The following is a 19,573-nucleotide window of genomic DNA, read 5'->3' on the forward strand; positions in this document are numbered from 1 at the left end:
CGCAGAACATCAAATAAATGTTTTGTTCACTCTCTCCACTCGCCATACTATCGTCTTTCGACACCGTTTGCAGATTACATGCAGATACGGGGCCAATTTTTTTCTCGTCCTTTTACTCCTCATCCATCACTTCTCTTTCCCACTTCTTGTTATATTATACTAAGCAGGGTATGCTATGCGCTACCTTCTCCCCTCCTTATTCCCAACCACCTCAGTTTCACACCACTCCACATGATTTATACTTCCCTTTCCAGCCCCCTTGCTATACTGTACTGTTTGGAATTGATTATCTTGCTTGTGCGACGCCACACACGGCTATGCCGTGCTTTACCTCCTCCAGTCCTTCCTGCGCACTGTGTTCCCTTTCCGGCACCCTTGCTATACCATACTGCACATGCCTTTGCCACACATCGCCTTTCAGTTTCTATGTCAGTTTAAATTTTATTAGTCACACGAGCATAAAGTTCATAACACTTGTATACAGATGTGGGTTCTAGAAATTGAATGCTGAATACGTATACGACGCCATAATAAATATATGACGTGCTTTCCTCTCCCTTCTTTTCCCTCCTCCTTACTTTCACATCCCTCCTGCTCGCTTCCCTTTCTTTTTTTCCGTCACATTGCTGCATTTTATATGGTTGTGCTATACGTTCGTTTTGTCTGCATGACGTCAAGCCACGGCATGAGTTGACAGTATACGTACTACAGCCCGGGCCTCCAAAGTGATGTGCGCGTAGAAGTGGCACAAAGAAATTGACGAACGAAAGCGCTGACTAGCAACGGTGTGTTTATTACTTGAAGCAGCAACGTAGTACTGTTTTTAAGACTAAGAAACCCTATGAGGCTAGCGCAAAGGGGGAAAAGGGTAACGAAGAAAATACATGTAAGGAAGCCAGGAGCATTCCGAGAGAAAAATAAACCAAATTTAACCAATATTTATGACTTTTGCTCACGAAAATCGCTAGCGAAGAAAGTGGTGCGCCTTCACCCCGTTACATATGGTGCCATAGCCTTTTGAAGTACCACCCAAGATATACCGCCCAAGATATTTCGAACAGATTTCGAGCACTGGTATCTTCCAACGTGTCCGGAATATTTCTAGACGCCACCGGAGACGTCGACGGTGGTGCCAGTGACAAAAGCGCTGTCGGGTCCACAGAGGAAGGCGACCACGGCGGCCACTTCGTCGGGCATCGCCGCCCGGCCCATCGGGATGCCAGCAGCGAGCTTCGAACGCTGCGCCTCGCTGAACACCTTGACCATGGGCGTCTCCGTCATGCACGGCGCCACGGCGTTGATGCGGATGCCGGTATTAGCAGCATCCGCTGCAGCTGACCTGTCAATGTGAAGTAAAGCATGAAAAAAAAAGTCACCGACAAAGTGGCCACTCAGTGAATGTATTACTTCCATGAATATCGAGGAAATCCAGACAAATCCTGTTTTTGTCCAGACTAAGACAAACTGCCTCGTAGAGAAATTGCAGCCTGGCTAAGATCTGTTTATATTGCCATGAAGTAAAGTTCATCTGGTGAACAAATTCATATTGTGCTTGCAGGTTTAATTTGCCAAATTTTCGAGCAGATCTCACACATCTGCACTGGACAAATTCGCGTACTCTGCCGTGCCTTGGGGAGAGTAGATAACCGTAAATGTGCAAAAATGTTACAAAATGTGAGTGATTTCATGAATGTTTACTAGGACTTAACACGACGGTTACGAATGGAAGAGGGGAAAGAAAACTTTTGGAATGGCGTGCTTCAATTGTCGTGGCGCATCGGCTAGCGGATGCTCTAACCACATACGCCATCGCCGCACTATGCATGTGGGAGGTAGTGGCCAGATACTGCACCAGGGTGGCCAATCCTTCTCTGGTGAGGGAGTGCGTTCCCGGCGGTGGTTACCAGTGAGGCCGCACTCCGGGCCTCTTAATGCAGTTCTATCAACACGCGGATTGTTTTTTAATACGGTTGGGAACTGCGCGACACCGGGATTTGAACCACGAACCTCTTGCATACGAGGCGGAATACTAAGGTATTCACCATTAACTACTATCCCTAACTGTTCCCATTCAGAAGCCTAGAATGGGAACAGTTAGGGATAAGAGTTAATGGAGAATACCTTAGTAACCTGCGCTTCGCCGATGACATTGCATTGCTGAGTAACTCAGGGGACGAATTGCAACTCATGATTACGGAGTTAGACAAGGAGAGCAGAAAGGTGGGTCTTAAAATTAATCTGCAGAAAACGAAAGTAATGTACAACAACCTCGGAAAGGAGCAGCGCTTCGAGATAGGTAATAGTGCACTTGAAGTTGTAAAAGACTATGTCTACTTAGGGCAGGTAATAACCGCAGAGCCTAACCACGAGATTGAAGTAACTAGAAGAATAAGAATGGGGTGGAGCACATTCGGCAAGCGCTCAAATTATGACAGGTAGATTGCCACTATCCCTCAAGAGGAAGGTATATAACAGCTGTATCTTGCCGGTACTTAGCTACAGAGCAGAAACCTGGAGACTTACAAAGAGGGTTCAGCTTAAATTGAGGACGACGCAGCGAGCAATGGAAAGAAAAATGGTAGGTGTAACCTCAAGAGACAAGAAGAGAGCAGAGTGGATTAGGGGACAAACGGGGGTTAAGGATATCATAGTTGAAATAAAGAAGAGGAAATGGACATGGGCCAGGCATGTAGCGCGTAGACAGGATAACTGCTGGTCATTAAGGGTAACTAACTGGATTCCCAGAGAAGGGAAGCGGGTTAGGGGGAGACAGAAGGTTAGGTGGGCAGACGAGATTAAGAAGTTTGCGGGTATAAATTGGCAGCAGCAAGCACAGGACCGTGTTAACTGGCGGAACATGGGAGAGGCCTTAGTCCTGCAGTGGACGTAGTCAGGCTGATGACGATGATGACGATGATGATCGGCTTGCCACAATGACTATGGCTCCCTGCCTGATGTTAGTGAGGACATATGTGACTAGTGGATTGGTCGACCTGCGCTCATTGATTACTGTATAGTGTTTACTAAGATTTCACTTGAACTAGGTGCGAAACGTCAGAATACACGTAAAAGAACTATTCCTCTATCAGTAAAACTAGCTCGCTCACTCACTCATTGATGGCTACTGTTAGGTCCGCTGCTCACTGGAATGTGTGCTATGTTCGCCAGCTTGTTGTTAAATGACATCACGTTAAGAATACGCTGAATCGTTGTCCTGTATGGCGTACAAGAAGCGGCTATCCACAGACATCCGACGTCATCACACGTTTTCCAGGTAGGCAAGTAGCTCTAATATCAATGAATCAAGGAGATGTACAGGAACAGAAATGCACAGCCCTATTGAACTGGTTTATCTTAGTCTTAGTGAACTGGTGAACTGGATCTGACCTGACAAAGCATGCGATGGCAGCCTTGGAGGCACAGTATGCAGCAAGGCCCGGTCGCGCAACCCTGCCTGCGACGCTGGATATGTTCACGATACTGCCCCCGGTGACCTTTTGCCGTAGCATGCAGTGCATCGCGGCTTGCGTCACCAGGAAGGTCCCCTGCATTTTCGAGGAAGAGCATAATGTCAGCATCGTTTTCAATACTGGGCCGCGAACAGCAGGCAGTTTGCATCAGACGTATACCCTCCACGCTGTTCTGGTGGTTATTAGGCTCAGCGACGGACCCGATGGTCGCGGGCTCGAGTCCCGACCGCGGTGGCCACATTTAGATGGAGGTAAAATGCTAGAGGTCCGTGTACTTGGATTTAGGTGCGCGTCAAAACACGCCAGATGGTCAAAATTGCCGGAGTCCTTCGACACAGCGCCCCTCGTAATCATATTGTGGTTTTGGGCTGCAAAACCGTAACATTTATCATCAGTTTGTGTTACATCAAATTTGTCACCTGTGCTGGAGAGTTTGATTGAAAGAGCTGAAAGCTTTAGTGTATAATGAAAGGGATAAACAGTAACGTATGTGGCCCGAGTAGAAAGAGTAGGCATGCCTGCTGGCAGCTGACTTGTTCTGTAACAAGCCTCGAATCTTTATTATCGGATTTAACTGGTGAACGTAACGCCGTAATGAGAGGGATCGCTGTACACACAGATTGCCTTTGCGTTCTGTTCAGATCGCAATACAATCACCATTGACCCCGGTATGGGAACTCTATAAACCGGGATCAGCAGCATAGATAGTGAGCCTCTGCGACGAGTCGAGTATTTAGAAATTTTCAGCCATACAAAGCAGCACAACACCTGCCACACTGGCTCAATGGCAATAGCACGAATTCCGCTACGTAACACCAGGCTGCTAACTCGAGTCACAGCCTTTTTATGGGGAAAAAATGCGCTAACGCCCTTGCCTTCAAGGTGCGCTTATACGTGCTCTTAAGGTGCGGTTTCAACGAGTCGAACTTATCGGCATCAATACGCGACTATTTTACCGTCTGGAATTGCTCAGGTTGTTCGCAACTTGCACGAACGCAAGCTATGCTCGATGTGTGCCTAAAACACCAGCAAGCTTTAGGCCTTGCAGCCATTCTAATTTCGTAGTATCTACCGGTAAGTGGAGCAAAGAAGACATTGTTGATTATCGGCGTCTCAAGTCTATAACCAAGAAGAACGTGTATCCACTCCCTAGCATCGATGACGTCATCGACTGCCTGCACTGAGCATCCTATTTTTCTTCGGTAGACTTGCGGTCCGGAAACTGGTAGATTCCCACGATCAGACTGATAAAGAAAAAAACACGGATTTTGTTACGCCAGAACGCCAGATCAATTGTTTTAATTTATTGTTATGCCGTTAGGATTGTGCAATGCCCCGGAAAGGTTTGAACGATGTGGGGGAGCCGTCTCGCAGGGTCTCGAATGGGAAATCTGTTTATGTTACATGGACGATGTGGTTATCTTTGGACGAACTTTTCAGTATCATAATCATCGCCTGGACCCTGTTCTAACCTGTTTGTAGAAAGATGCCTTGACACTGATTGATTGATATGTGGGGTTTAACGTCCCAAAACCACCATATGATTATGAGAGACGCCGTAGTGGAGGGCTCCGGAAATTTCGACCACCCCCATGGGGTTCTTTACCGTGCACCCAAATCTGAGCACACGGGCCTACAACATTTCCGCCTCCATCGGAAATGCAGCCGCCGCAGCCGGGATTCGATCCCGCGACCTGTGGGTCAGCAGCCGAGTACTTTAGCCACTAGACCACCACGGCGGGGCAATATGCCTTGACACTAAACAAAAAAAAAATATGTCGTTTCAATGAACATGAAGCACTGATTTTGGGACAGACACCTTGTGGACAAAGCCGGCGTTAGGCTGGACCCTTAGAAAAGTGACGCCGTTGAAACGGCGGTATTGATGCTTTTTCTGACAAGACATGAACGGAATAGTGCCTGTGAAAGCGCGATGCCTTGTACACCTGCTGCGGGCTTAAAGCAAAAGAAAATGCTGTTCTGTGCTTTTATCTTTTAGGTGGTGATGCTGAGAACTGCAAACAATTCCACTCGCTTACACAAGTTCCGTCATTGCGTGAGCGTTATTGATATCAATTTTTCGGGTACGAAAAGAAAAAAGAACACTATATATCGAGAAGAAACGAGAATTTGTTAGGAACTGATTCATTGAACGAAAAAAAAAATCGTTAAGCAAGGCAAGATCCCCGATAGTCAAAGAATTTTACCCGAAGGTTGACTCTCAATATGCGGTCGAATTCGTCTACTGCAACTTCCGTGAATGGCTTCGGTGGTGGCAGTATGCCGGCGCAGTTGACGACGATGGAAGCTTGCTCCGATCTGTTCCCTTCAAAGTTCTCAAATGCTTTCTTCACCGAGTCGGGGCTGCCAACGTCAATGTGAACAGCCCGGTGTTCAGCGGCCCCTGATGGCTCTAGAAAGAGACGTATAAACGGTCACTCCACGTGTCACTTAACAATACTCTAAGATGAAAAGCATAATATCCTGTTACACTTTCGGCAGCGAGTCCTCACTTGCAAAATACAACTCGCTTTAATAATAGACGTTAGAATTATCTTCTATAAGTCGGCTCCAATGAAAGAATACATACAAGCTCCACTTAGCCATCACTATCCAAGTGAGGAAGAATAGGCGACCCACCCAATCAAATATCCTCCCTGCCGTGACGTCATGCACTTTGCGCGTGCTTCATATATTTAGCATGTCAATATAGACAGTGCTCTTTTCACTGTTTTTAAGACAAAAATATGAACGTCCTCGCGAATTTCATCATAGATTATGAGATCATCACTTGTTCAAGGAACATATCTTAAGACGAAACAACAAGCCTTTACTTTATATGTGCGGGGCACCTGTACATTAACTCAGAAAATGTGCTCACGGCTTTAAAGGAAAACAGCTTTCATGACTATCACACTTAGGTGATCTGTTAGCGGATTGACAAGCACGCCACCTTTTTGTGGGAAAGGCGTGTATTTATTCTTAGGTTGTAAACGACCAAAAATCATTATAGTCTGTTTAGGCGAGGCACGACTCTCCGAAAGAGATATGAGACTGGACACCACGAGAGACTAGCCATATGAATACACCTGCTTAACACTGACTTGCAGCATTGAACGGAAACAATGTCATGAGGTTTTCGGTCAACAAGCTACGAACCTGGGAAGGCCTCACAAAGATTTAGAAAAAGAAAAAAAAGTTGTTTTTTATACTTCCCTAACATTGCGTCATCATTAGCACACGACAGGAACGCCACACAAATATCCTCCTTTTTTTTTTTCTGAACTCATCGCAGGTGCTTCATGGTGTCACTGAATAGAAGGGTTGGAAACAAAGTATTCAGTATCCACCTGCAATACAGTAGTGGAGCAGGTAGGCCCCCCATGGCCCTCTCACATCCAGTATTCAATAACCTTCCATCCTTCAAAAAAAAAAAAAACGTCTGTCTGGACGCTTTTTTTTTTCTTTTTGGGAGGGATATTGAATACTGGGAGGGAACTAAATATTGAGAGGTAATATTGGGCGGGAAGAAAACTATATTTACAAAACAAGTTTACAGCATGCATCGTCGTGAGCAACTTGAGATGGAACACCGCATTCATGTTTCATCAACGATTACTTGTAATATTTCGATATTAAAGTGACGCAGTCAATCGCAAGAGATACCCTTCTACTTGAGCTTTTGAGATGAAATACACTTCTTTACTTGTCATCTGCGTTCAGCCACTACGACAATTAAAGGTTAAGTTCAGCGTTGCATATCACATTACTCATCACCACGCATCTGAAAGCAGGAGCACAGTGAGAGCTTTGCAAGAAGGATATCATGACAACTCAACCAAAACAGACGTGGCCTACATGAAAACTGCGTAGTCGTACGGCTTTCCGCTCTACCATAGTAGAGTACCAAGTACTCTAACTCATAAACCGCTTTTTCTAAACACACACTGCCTACCAACAGCGCGATTTGCTAGGAGACATACTGCTGCAACGAAGATTGATACCAAATCTGTTTGGTCACAGCGGATATAAAACTGTCAGTCGCATTACTTACAACTTAGTCGCGAACTGTGATTCACACTGAATACTGTCTTAGAAAAAAAAATAATAAAAGGTGGCCGTTGGCATGAGTAGCCGTTGACCAAGAAATGCGAACGAGGACGAGCGATTGCCTAACGTTGAAATGGACAACGCACACGTGTCGCAGCTGTCGCCAGCCCATAGCGTGCATGGTTATTCATTGCGGGAGTGGGGGAGGGCAATAGTCACCGCCTTCTCCCCCGTATGATGCAGCAACCGTTGTCCCTCCTCCCACCCTTCATTTGGAAGAGTTCAGAAGCAGACAAGCCTCACAATGGATGCAGAAAATAAACGTGAGGCGATGACGCGCTTCGCACGAAGGCGTACGTCATTGCTAATAAATGAGAATGATGGCGAAAAACGCCCATCATTGCGTCGAAAAACGCCCACCTCATCAACGTCGACAGGTAGATTCAAAATGCACTGCATGATGAGGAGTTGCAGGCAGACTTGACCAACACCACTGAATACGAGGATAAAGTCACATTAACCCCTGATCTTTCCTGGCGAACGCATATCACTAACATGATTTCATCAGCCAACCGATCATTAGGATTCCTAAAACGTCACCTACGTCGCTCACCGTATCACGTTCGTCTTGTGGCCTATCAGTCGCTGATCCGGTCCAAACTTGAATACGCATCACCCATCTGGAGCCCTCACCAAGTTTCTCTGATCAACGCTATCGAAGCAGTTCAAAATCGTGCCGCTCGCTTCATTCATTCTTCTTATTCTTACGATGTCAGTGTTTCATCCCTTAAAAATGAATCCGGTTTATTAAGTCTTTCCCTTCGCCGCAGAATTGCTACGTTGTCACTGTACCACAAGTTGTATCACAGCTCACTCCACCAACCACCTTACATCGCTCCCGTCGCACGCATTTCTCCCCGCACTGGCCATCCACTTCAAGTCTTCCGACCCCGATCTGGCACCTCAACATTTTCTGCATCATTTCTCTGCCGCGCCGCCAAAGAATGGAATGACCTTCCCCACGATGTTGTTTCAATCACCTATCCATCACATTTTATTCAGTGTGTCAATGCATCTGCAATGTTAACCTGTGGCTTTTGTATCTTTGTTGTACAACCCACCCCTTATGTAACACCCCCCTGTGGGGTCTTTAAGGAAATAAAGTGAAGTGAAGTGAAGTCATCTGCGCTCAAGTATACTGAGAGCTCGCCACGCGACCGAGCCGTAGCAGCCAACGCCACCAGAATGCGCCGCCGTCACAACCACTCCACCCAGTGACCCTCTCGCATGCACGTCGCAGCCGGCCGCGACCTCGACTTCGCCCGGCCTTGCGACTCTAACGACGGCGTCTCGCATCGCGCTGCCCAAGCTGCACATCCCGAGTTTCTCCGGAGAACAACGCGACTGACAAGGATTTTGGAACCAGTTACAAGAAAGCATTCAGAACAACGAGTGGATACCAAAAATCAATAAGTTTAAATATTTGTTAACATATTTAATTGGGGCAGTGAAGGTAGCAATTCACCCCACCGCGGTGGTCTAGTGGCTAAGGTACTCGGCTGCTGACCCGCAGGTTGCGGGACCGAATTCCGGCTGCGGCGGCTGCATATCCGATGAAGGCGGAAATGTTGCAGGCCCGTGTGCTCAGATTTGGGTGCACGTTAAAGAACCCCAGGTGGTCGAAATTTCCGGAGCCCTCCACGGTGTCTCCCATATTGATAAGGTGGTTTTGGGACGTTAGACCCCACATATCAATCAATAAAGGTAGCGATTCAGTGTATTCGCCTTACCGACGTTAACTACGACGGGGCAATACAGATATATACTATCCGACCATTTCGGCCGCCGCGACGTGCTAGTCGATGACCATTTAAACAATTTGCTGTCAGTCACACCACTTTGAAGTTCCACTGACGTGACCAAGTTAAGTAATCTCTATGATGTAACAACATTGCGCATCAACGCTCTAGAAGGTCTCGGAGTGTATCCAGGAGAGAACTTCACGGTGCTGCGGAGCATCACCTTGAAGGCGTTACTTTTAGACCTTAGCATCCTGTATCGCAAAGGGCAAAAGAAAAGCTATGCCAGCTGAGAACACCATGACATATCAAGAAGCGCAGTCACAACAAGTGAAAGAATTCATGAGCTTCATCAAAGTTCAAGCACAATTACAAGAGGAAAGCGATGTCGATGAACCGATATCGTCTACAAGCCGCCTCGCCTATCGGACTCGCCTCGCTTTCACGTCGCAGCAGGCGGCGATTTCGCCGTTGACCAACCTTACGACTCCTCTCGCCTCGTCGTCGCAGCAGGCCGCGACTTTGCCTTCGCCCAGCCTCCCGGCTGAGGCGCCACAGTATCTGGCATTGCACTAACCCAGACTACGCCTTTCGTCGCCCACGAGCCTGTTCACGCACGAAACTCTTGAACACCAGTTGAAGAGTTTCGGGTACATGCCGCGAGACCTGTCGCTGTCCACGCGATCTACGGTGCTTAGGTGGAAGGACTCATCCGAAAGGTACGCCGTGGCGAGTACTATGGCTAAGGGAAACCCCGAGCGCCCCATACGCATCGACCACAAGGCTCAGGTTTCCCACAACCCAGCTTGCCAAGGTTGCCTTATACTTTCCAGACGAAGAGGGTGAAGTCATGTACTGCCGATCACCTAGCACCGTGTACATCCAAGACTTTCTGCAAAAGCAACAGCAGGCGGAACCCTACTTCTCGTCCTACATGTACCTCAAGCCAGATTCTGGCGGTAGAGTCTCGAGTTTGTCTTGCTCCAAGTCCAAGCAAGTCGTTGATCAGGACGGTGATCAGCGGCGCTACTACAAGCCGCACTCAACCTGGTACATGCATCCCAAGACCGTTTTCGACACCGCCGAATGCCAGAAGAAGATGGCATCTAACGCCAGAGACCTCCGCTAGATGTTCAAACTATACACTACACAACTCCAGCACTACACCATGTTCATCACGCAGGAAACCGGCGGGAACGAAGAATCTCGCTAAGCGGGACAGCCATGATCGACAAGCCGTCGGGAGACTTCTTCATCGTCGCTGTGTAACACCTCCTGGCAGATTCACTCAAAGCTTTCTTAAACTTGGCAGACTAGCTCAAATCGTACACAACATTACCAGCCGCGGGAGAGTGTTGCAAGTTAAGGAGAAAGAAAGGGCAGCGGGCATGAGCAACAGCCATGGGAGCTGGCTCGCTTTGTTGGTTCATTTCATTTGATGCAGCCAGACGTACGGGTCCAAGTTTGCACTTCTCTTTCAAACGGCATCTCATTGGTCCCCAGCTTTCCGGGGTAAAGGTGGGATGAAAGCAGTTCTTTCAATGCAAGATCAGGAGCACTTGGTTTTCATTATTGTCAAAAACACAAAAAAAAACAAAAAAACGCGCGTAGCCTTAATTTTGTGCCTTAAAAAATGACAAGAAAGATTTAACTTAGTAAAGATATTGTTGTGGATCATACCGACAGGTTTACTGACGCCTGAAGGGTAGTCCAGAGAAAGAGGACAATCAGGACAGTGTTCGTTTTGGATGGTGTTAGCGTTAGTTGCTCTTTTACGCAACACTTGGTGGTAGCGGTGGCAACGGTAACCCATGTCTACTCGGAGCAACGCCGTCTCATCGTCGACTGCCCGGGAACCTGCTGTCCAGACTACGCAGAAAAGCTCGGGCACAGACCCTATCATACTTCGATGCGCAAGATCGCCTACAAGCCCTACAAGGTCAGGCCGACAGAAGAGCCCTCATGCGAGATTTCGAAACTCGCTTCGCTACCCGCCTGCTTTATCTTGAGGCCACGCTTGCCCAACGTTCCCTGACGGCAGATGACGTCGCCGACCTATCTGCATGGCTCTCTGCCATTGAAACTGTCTGGCCTTAAGCACCGCGAGTCTACCACGGTCGAACGAAATGCTCTCATGTCAGCTCAGCCTTGGTTTGTCGGAGCACAACTTTCACAGCCTACCTTCGACAGCACCACGTCATGGGCAGCATTCTTAATGCAGTTTAAGTCCAGCGCTGCCCTAAACGACTGGACAGTTCAACATAAAGTTCAGGCGCAAGTTAACCAGCTGAATACCTCGAGTACATCCCGCAAGCCGTCCGCTCGAACTATGAAGCTCTGGTCTCGGCGCTGCAAACCAGGTTTGGCGACACTCATCTTATTCACAGTAATCTCCATATAAAGGGGGAGAGGCTGGCACAATTCACCCTCTCCCCCTCTATATGACAAAGGGCTGCCTCCCACTGCACTCTACTTCGGCTCGCGAACGTTTACATGCCGAAAAACCCCTCGTGAATCGTCTTCTGCACTTCAACAAATGCACATTATAAGGTACAACCTAGCTGACCTTGAAGCAACGCCACCGTCGCATTGGCCGCCTCCAGATCGACATCTGCCACCAGAACGCGGGCACCTCTCTGGGACAGCAGGCAGCACACTGCGCGGCCTATGCCGCTGCCGCCGCCAGTCACAAGCGCCACACGTCCACGAAACATGTCAGTTGAATGCGGCGGCCTGCTATTCAGAACAGCTGCTGCGCAGGTAGAAATAACACTGTTATTTGAAGCTGTCAATAGACATTTCTTTCACCGTGAATTTGTGGGGCGTGCCACCATAGTGCACGCATGCGCGCGTGCGCAAACACAGATTAGATAGATAGCTTCAGTGTCAGTTTATATCTTAAAGAAATACAAGATCAACAAATATACAGGCGATGGTCCCAAACTAAATAAAAACTGCAGCGGGACCCTCGGTCAATTATGCAATTATAGAGGGCAATAACTAATACAAGTCAACGGAACATGTTGCAAAATCAAAACACACTAGATAAAACGTCTACAAAATCAGCAGCAAGAGAAAACCAAAGGTACAAGTAAAAAAAAGTCGATTTGAGACGAGGTATGACATGAGTACACTTAGTTCAGGTAGTGCAGTCTAAGGTCATTTTTAATGATTCCAAGAAAACACGAGTGAAATAGATAGATAGATAGATAGATAGATAGATAGATAGATAGATAGATAGATAGATAGATAGATAGATAGATAGATAGATAGATAGATAGATAGATAGATAGATAGATAGATAGATAGATAGATAGATAGATAGATAGATAGATAGATAGATAGATAGATAGTCACCCAGCATATTTGTTAAAATCACTATACATTCATCTATGCCAGTCCAAAATTATGATCATATCTTTTTTTTTTCTTTCTTCGCGAAACGTTTTCATTTTATAAGGTTCTGTATAAGCGCCTCATACCTGTTTTTTACCAGCCAATATTCTAAATGTGTATTGCTTATCTTGACCGCAGATCAGGTAATATTTGAATCAACTTGAAAACGCATTGTTTGCTCAAAGATACACGCATTTTATGGGTCCTATTGGGTGGATACGCTTCCTCCTGGCAGTGAAGTAAACATAAAAAAAACATCGTTTCTTGTAGCAGCAGCGCTAACTCACGGCAAAAAACAAACAAAAAAGATCGTTCTGTTTATGCCCTCCAAGATGGCAAACGCACAGCAGCGCTGCGCGTTTGCCATCTCAAAGGCCATGCTCTGTCAAATGATGCTTATCTTGGAGGCCTAGTACGAATCATGTATTTTTTTTCTCCTGTTTTAATAACTACTTTACCGTAACATATTCAAGTAAAACCAGTAAACTGACAGGGGTATTGCAAGCCCTAGTAGGCTGTGTACAACGCTTCATATCAATGGTGTTTTCCTTCTTTATTTACCTTCGAGCTCTTGGTCTCTACTACGTTTGGAGATCGTTATTTTTTCCGCGTGTAGCGAGCAGCGAATTAAGCAAGTTTCGTGCAATGTTGTTGAGAGGGCGCTGCCATCGGAGCGCGCAAGTTTGAAAGCCACTCCGGCCACTCGTGTTGGACGGAGGGTTGTATAGTCCCAGCTTCCATTTCCGATCAATAAAAGTTTATTACTCCCCTAAACAACTCGCGCCACTCGTTCAAAAGTTATCTCAGCAGCTTTTGGCCAAATAAGGAGCTCTGAATGACATGCGTGCACAGCGCATGTTCCAGCGTAAGAATATGCACATGAATAACCCGTTTAATTCAATTCAACATTTATGCAATGTACCGCCGCGTTGAAAGCGTATACGTAAGCTGCTCTTCGGATATTGTCCCTAAAGCCGCGTTTTCAGTCCCAGCCGTGGAGGTTGCTTTTCGATGGAGAAAAATTGATAAAGGCCCATGTGTTGTGTACAGGCGCCTTTGTACTGTGTACATGTACTGTGTACATGTACTGTGTACATGTCAGTGCACGTTAAGGAACACCAGATGTTCGAAAGATGTCCGCAACATTACGCTATAAAGCGCCTCGCAGTCATATCATCGTTAAGGCGTGTAAAATCCCAGATAATATGAATACTTACGGAACGGCTAAGCACGCTTCGGAACAGGGCAACAGCTCCCACGTTTGTGCTGTCTTAACTCGCTGAGAGCCAAGAGCATTTATATGCAGAGTTGCAGACGTTCGGTGTTTTTATCTGCAGAGTTCCATTTATGCGCTAGCCGTGGTATATTTAGGTCACGGTCTGATATATTCCCCACATGTGCGAGATTGCTGGCAAATCCTGCAAGCTGTTACTTTCGTATCTCGAATCGCGTTCGGATAACAAAGTTCGCGGCCTTGAGACGCGAGCCGTAGCCTGGACCCAAGTACGACTTCCCCATTAAAAAATTCAAAAGGAACCGTCGTTACGATGTTGTCAGGGGCGTAGCAGACATAATTTTTTACGGTGGGGGTCAATTATATGTCTTTTCTGCATGTTTGTATACGAAATCGGGGATTTCAGGAGTGGGATGTGACGCCCCTAAGGCCTCCACCCAAGCTCGTTGCCAGGAATATTATTTGTCATTGGTAAAATTGGCAAAGCACTCCCCTTCATCCAAGTTTATGGGAAAGTCCAGGCCCCCAGCTGCGCCCCCCCCCCCCCAAGGTGGCGCCTGGAATTGTCGAGAATATATGGAAGTTTATTTATTTATTTATTTATTTATTTATTTATTTATTTATTTATTTATTTATTTATTTATTTAGCAATGCTGCCGACCACATTCGAAATCATCGGAGGAGGAACACATATCAAAGAGCCTCTTACAAAAAGTCATAAAGGAGAGAACAAGGCATAAATTAAATAATACACAGAAGAGTAGTTACTACAAAAATATACCTTGAGACTGCTGCAATAAATATACAATAGCGTCAGAAGGCAACCACAGCAGCTTCAACAGCAGTAAAACATGAAAGTATTTCACCCGATAAGGTGCATTTTCAAATAGGTACACATAAACACGAAGAAAAAAAAAAGCTCATTCAGTCGCAGCCCAAACAATTCAGTACCAGTAAAATAACTGCAATATTACAATACACTCTCACATTCGTGTTCTTAAAAAAACAAGAAAAAAGAAGAAGAAAAAATAGTTCATAAAGTTTGGATAAAAACATTAAAGTTTAATTGTTGAGAGGAAAAAAAAGTAGTATATTATATAGCGCTTTTTGCAAAGATTTTAAAAAACTGTTCATGAACTTAGTGAAAGGATGTGATCATGGACTTGGTGGTGGAGAAACATTGTCCGTGGTACTTCAAAGTTTTCACGTTAAAGAACCCCAGGTGGTCTAAATTTCCGGAGCCCTTCACTACGGCGTCTCTCATAATCATATAGTGGTTTTGGGACGTTAAACCCCACATATCAATCAAATCAATCAATCAATCAATTAACCAATCAAAGTTTTCACGATGTCAGTATTAATTATCAATTTATCTAATCTATTACAAGAGTAAAATAAGAGCACATAAGGCAGTTGGTGGTGGTCGAGTATTCAGCCGGTGTTTGGGAGTGCTTGCATCGTGTGTCTTGTGTTTGTTGAGATGAACTTGGAATTGCTCTCCCATAGTAGAGTACCTAGTACTCTAAATCGTTAACCACTTTTTCTAAACACACATCAACCTTAATGTCGTCATTCAGAAACTCCAATAGAAACATTATTCTCGCTATTTTCTTGCTCTGCTTTCAGTGGTTCGTAATTCGGCTTTTATTAGCGGTTCTGTTAGTTAATTGGTAAGTTTATATTTATTATAATATGAGGCGAATCACGTTTTTTGTACACCATCCAGTTCAGATACAAGTTTCATGGTATGTGTACACCATGCGACTGTGCCATATTCGAGTACTGGTTGAATTACTGTATAGTGTATGCCAGTAGCTTTGTTTTATATGGTGCGAGCCGTAGCCGCTGTGTAGGAACAAATAACCTTTTTAGGGTTGATGGCATGATGTTTTTTTATGTGAATTCCGCACATGAGATCGTGTGACAATGTTATTTCTAGGTGTTTGTGTTCTTTCGAAATTGGGGCGTTATTTATTGCATAAATGAAGTCTGTTTTGACCCTTTTTTACGAGTAATTGAGAACACTGCAGATTTTTCGATGTAAATAATCATTCGCCCTTCCGGGCACCAATTATGAACGGAATTCAGTGCTCCTTCATATAATGTTGAAAGAATTTTCCGGTATAAGATGCAGTCAATGGTAAAGAGTCGGAATGTGCAGTTGCACATGAAGAGTAAATTGTTTATCTACGGCAGGAATACCATCGGTGCGTGAGCGCTTCTTTGGGTATACCCCATGACATTTCGACGAGAATGCTGCATTATGAATTGGCACACACTGAAGGCGATCAGCTAAGTAGTCCATGGTGCAATGAACAATAGGGGAATTACCCAAAACACAAAAAAAAAGAATCGAGAATTTAAATGGCACACACATACGAATACCCTGGTAAAATCTAGTAGTGATAGGTACACTTGCTTCTGGTCGCCAATAGCTAACGACATAAGATGCACTATCTCCGCTAGATTTGTTACTGTTTCACGTGCCAAAACTACGACATGCACAGGAGGCATGCCGTCAGGAATGGATTCGGAAATTTGCACTCTATGGTGTTCTTTAACGTGCACTGCCCATTGCCCAGAGTACGGGCGTCAAGCAGGTCATGAACAAAATCACTGCATTTAGATGCAATGGTCGGTGTGAACTGATTAATGACATTTTCGACGCCGAAGGACGAAATAGGTAGACAACTGAATTATTGGACGAAGCTTGATCGAAAACAGTGCTGCTTTCTTAACAGCAGGTAGCCAATATTAACCCAACCTTAGAAAAAATCACCAATACTTATAGCCTTATCCAGTGCTACAAGCATCCCAGTAAAAACAATATGTTGAACAGACTGACAGACCAACCATTAACGACCGAGTTGGAGGGGAAAACGTCAACATGAAAAAATTAGTTGCACGGACTTGTTTTGAATCCCACAGAATTGTTTTGATTTCAAAGCGTAACGAAAGAAAGTTGAAACTAAAAAAATCCAAACATTCGCTTCAAAATACAGGATTATGCGCAGCTGCACTGAAGATACAATCGGCGGTATCAAACACCGCCCTACGCGATCGAACAATTCTGCAGGTACTGGATGGTTGGAATCTCAACTGTCATGTATACCGCATTGTTTTGCTGGCATTGCCCTACTTGCCTTGAAGAGACGAACGCGCAACATGTGCTGGTACACAGATATCGGCAGCCTTGAACGATTGTTTGGAAAAGAAGTGGAGCGCGTGTATCTTCCAATTTTCCCGTTTTCTTTTTTCTCTGCATTGTTTGGCTCCCAGTGCACTAGTATGTATCTGTATATTTCTTGCCTAAATCTCTTTGTTAAAGTTAGAGGTAAACATCAAAGTTTAGTCGATTGAGCATATATATATATATATATATATATATATATATATATATATATATATATATATATATATATATATATATATATATATAATTCAAAAAAGACATTCTGTGGGTCCGGTGCAAATATAATTAGGAATTAAGCAGCACACCTACGAAAATGTGATAGTTGTTTACTCTACGTTTCGGCCGTGGCAAGGCCTTCGTTAATCCTGACGGTTAATCCTGACGAAGGCCGTGCCACGGCCGAAACGTAGAGTAAACAACTGTCAAATTTTCGTAGGTGTGCTCCTTTATTCCTAATTTTATATATATATATATATATATATATATATATATATATATATATATATATATATATATATATATATATATATATATATATATATATATATATATATATATATATATATATATATATATATATATATAGCTTGCATACATTGATCAACGAATTAAGAGAATCATAGCAAGTGTCAAAGAAAATCAACAACTCAAGCCAGCCATTGACATTACAGTGAGTATGACAAATTTCCAGCTTGGGCTCTCCCTCTTTCATGTGTGCCCTTGTGTATGCAAATAATAATAATAATAATAATAATAATAATAATAATAATAATAATAATAATAATAATAATAATAATAATAATAATAACAATAATAATAATAATAATAATAATAATAATAATAATAATAATAATAATAATAATAATAATAATAATAATAATAATAATAATAATAATAATAATAATAATAATAATAATAATAATAATAATAATAATAATAATTCTATCACCACAGCACTTACCAAATTGAACTCTGTTTAAAAAACCACGTATATAGCTAATGCAGCTATGAACTGACCAAGGCTAACTGGTTATCGCATTACCGATGCCTTGGAGTCGGGGCAAACGGTTGTCCAACACTTCGCTTCTTCAATAAGTTCGTTTTAGAGTTTGTACGAAGGAATGTATAAGGTGGTCATACAATCACACATTCACGCACATAGAGTATTAGACTTAACCTATTCACATCCGCCCACAAAAAAAAGTCCAGAATTCGTTCCTGGGCTGACCAATGATATCACTCACGTTGCTAAATGCAAATATGGCTTGAGTACGCATTAAAAAATCAAAGCAGTGGAACACCTTAAAAATAAAACCAACACGAGAGCAGGTCCTATACATACCTAGCCTCTTGATATGAAAACAGTGGAGCGCTGCCCTTGGTTGACCGACTCGTCTCACCCACGTCGCGAACAGTGCCGCTCTGCACGACAAGCCTTATCTCTCATGTACCAAAAAAAAAATACAACTGTACTACGGCATTCCCCGTTATCAGCGGAATGCATTGAAGGGTGAACACGTTTTGCAGGACCAGAGTCAGGAGCAAACAGACTATATAATTTCATGGTGAGGTACAAACTCTTGTCGAGGCAGATAACAATTGTGTCAATGACTTTTTACAGAGATATCGTTAACCCGAAGGTGGATAGGTAGATACACCGAGAAAGCAGTCGTCAGCGAGCACTGCCACGGTGTCATATCATATCCATAACGCGAGCATAGCAGAATATAAATCCTCATGCAAATCGAGCTTTATAGTTATGCCGGTCGAAAGCCTTAATCAATGCCTACACACACGTACGCGTCAGCACGTGTCGTGTAGACTAGAGGCGTGTGCGAGCTCCGGATAGAAGGCCCTATAGCACGGCCCGGCCCGCGGGCCATGTTACTGCATGTGGGCCGACGTCTTAGGATCTCGGGCCCAGGCCATTTCGGTGGAGGCGAAATGGCAGATATACAATCTCCCAATGCTATTTACCGCGTGCTTACCAGGAGGTTTTCAGAGGCCTAGCTTGGGAAGAGTTGGGGATGAGAGTTAATGGACAGTACCTTTATAACCTGCGCTTCGCCGACGACATTGAATTGCTCAGTAACTCACGGGACGAGTAGCAATACATGATTACTGAATCAAGAATCAAGAAAGGCGAGAATCAAGAAAGGTACACATGTTGGAATTAATCTGCAGAACACGAAAATAATTTACAACAAACTCGGAAGAGTTTGTTGTAAATTATGTTGGTAGAAGTTGTAAAATAGTACGTCTACTTAGGACAGGTATAGGAACCGCGGAGCCGATCCACGAGATTGAAGTAACTAGGAGAATAAGAGTGGGGTAGAGCACATTCGGCAAGCATTCTACAATCATGACTGGTATATTGACGCTATCCCTCAAGAGAAAGGAACATAAAAGCTGCATATTGCCGGTACCTACG

General features: G+C 44.5%; 2 protein-coding genes across 6 annotated transcripts in view; one reads left to right on the plus strand and one right to left on the minus strand.

Annotated features, from left to right (window-relative positions):
• Positions 1-773: 773 nt before the first annotated feature.
• On the minus strand, positions 774-18,623 carry LOC142817672 ((3R)-3-hydroxyacyl-CoA dehydrogenase-like). Of its 5 annotated transcripts, none has more exons than XM_075894881.1 (5): positions 18,485-18,623; positions 11,877-12,071; positions 5,678-5,883; positions 3,388-3,545; positions 774-1,339 (listed from the first exon to the last, which is right to left on the minus strand). In XM_075894881.1, exons 2-5 carry the CDS (start codon positions 12,031-12,033, stop codon positions 1,102-1,104), a joined length of 759 nt encoding a protein of 252 aa, XP_075750996.1. In that variant the 5' UTR covers positions 12,034-12,071; positions 18,485-18,623; the 3' UTR covers positions 774-1,101. The 5 variants fall into 5 exon arrangements, with proteins under 5 accessions (XP_075750996.1, XP_075751010.1, XP_075751014.1 ...); XM_075894895.1 differs by having other exon boundaries at positions 11,877-12,068; positions 18,485-18,596; XM_075894899.1 differs by lacking the exon at positions 18,485-18,623 and adding an exon at positions 13,933-14,065 and having other exon boundaries at positions 11,886-12,071.
• Positions 11,549-19,573, plus strand: part of LOC119188205 (solute carrier family 23 member 2) — a 143,971-nt gene continuing 135,946 nt past the window's right edge. The window contains exon 1 of the mRNA XM_075894874.1: positions 11,549-11,679. The gene's annotated coding sequence lies outside the window, so the exon portion shown is untranslated. The remainder of the gene's footprint in view (positions 11,680-19,573) is intronic.

Source organism: Rhipicephalus microplus, chromosome 1 (assembly GCF_043290135.1).
Source record: "Rhipicephalus microplus isolate Deutch F79 chromosome 1, USDA_Rmic, whole genome shotgun sequence".
Taxonomy (NCBI): domain Eukaryota; kingdom Metazoa; phylum Arthropoda; class Arachnida; order Ixodida; family Ixodidae; genus Rhipicephalus; species Rhipicephalus microplus.

Coding starts and splice junctions, on each gene's coding strand:
- LOC142817672 (XM_075894881.1), bottom strand. CDS start 12,033: ATGTTTCGTGGACGTGTGGCGCTTGTGACTGGCGGCGGCAGCGGCATA. Junction 5,884..11,876: donor GTTGCTTCAAGGTCAGCTAG/GTTGTACCTTAT, acceptor GTCTCTTTCTAG/AGCCATCAGGGGCCGCTGAA. Junction 3,546..5,677: donor TATTGAGAGTCAACCTTCGG/GTAAAATTCTTT, acceptor TCGAAAATGCAG/GGGACCTTCCTGGTGACGCA.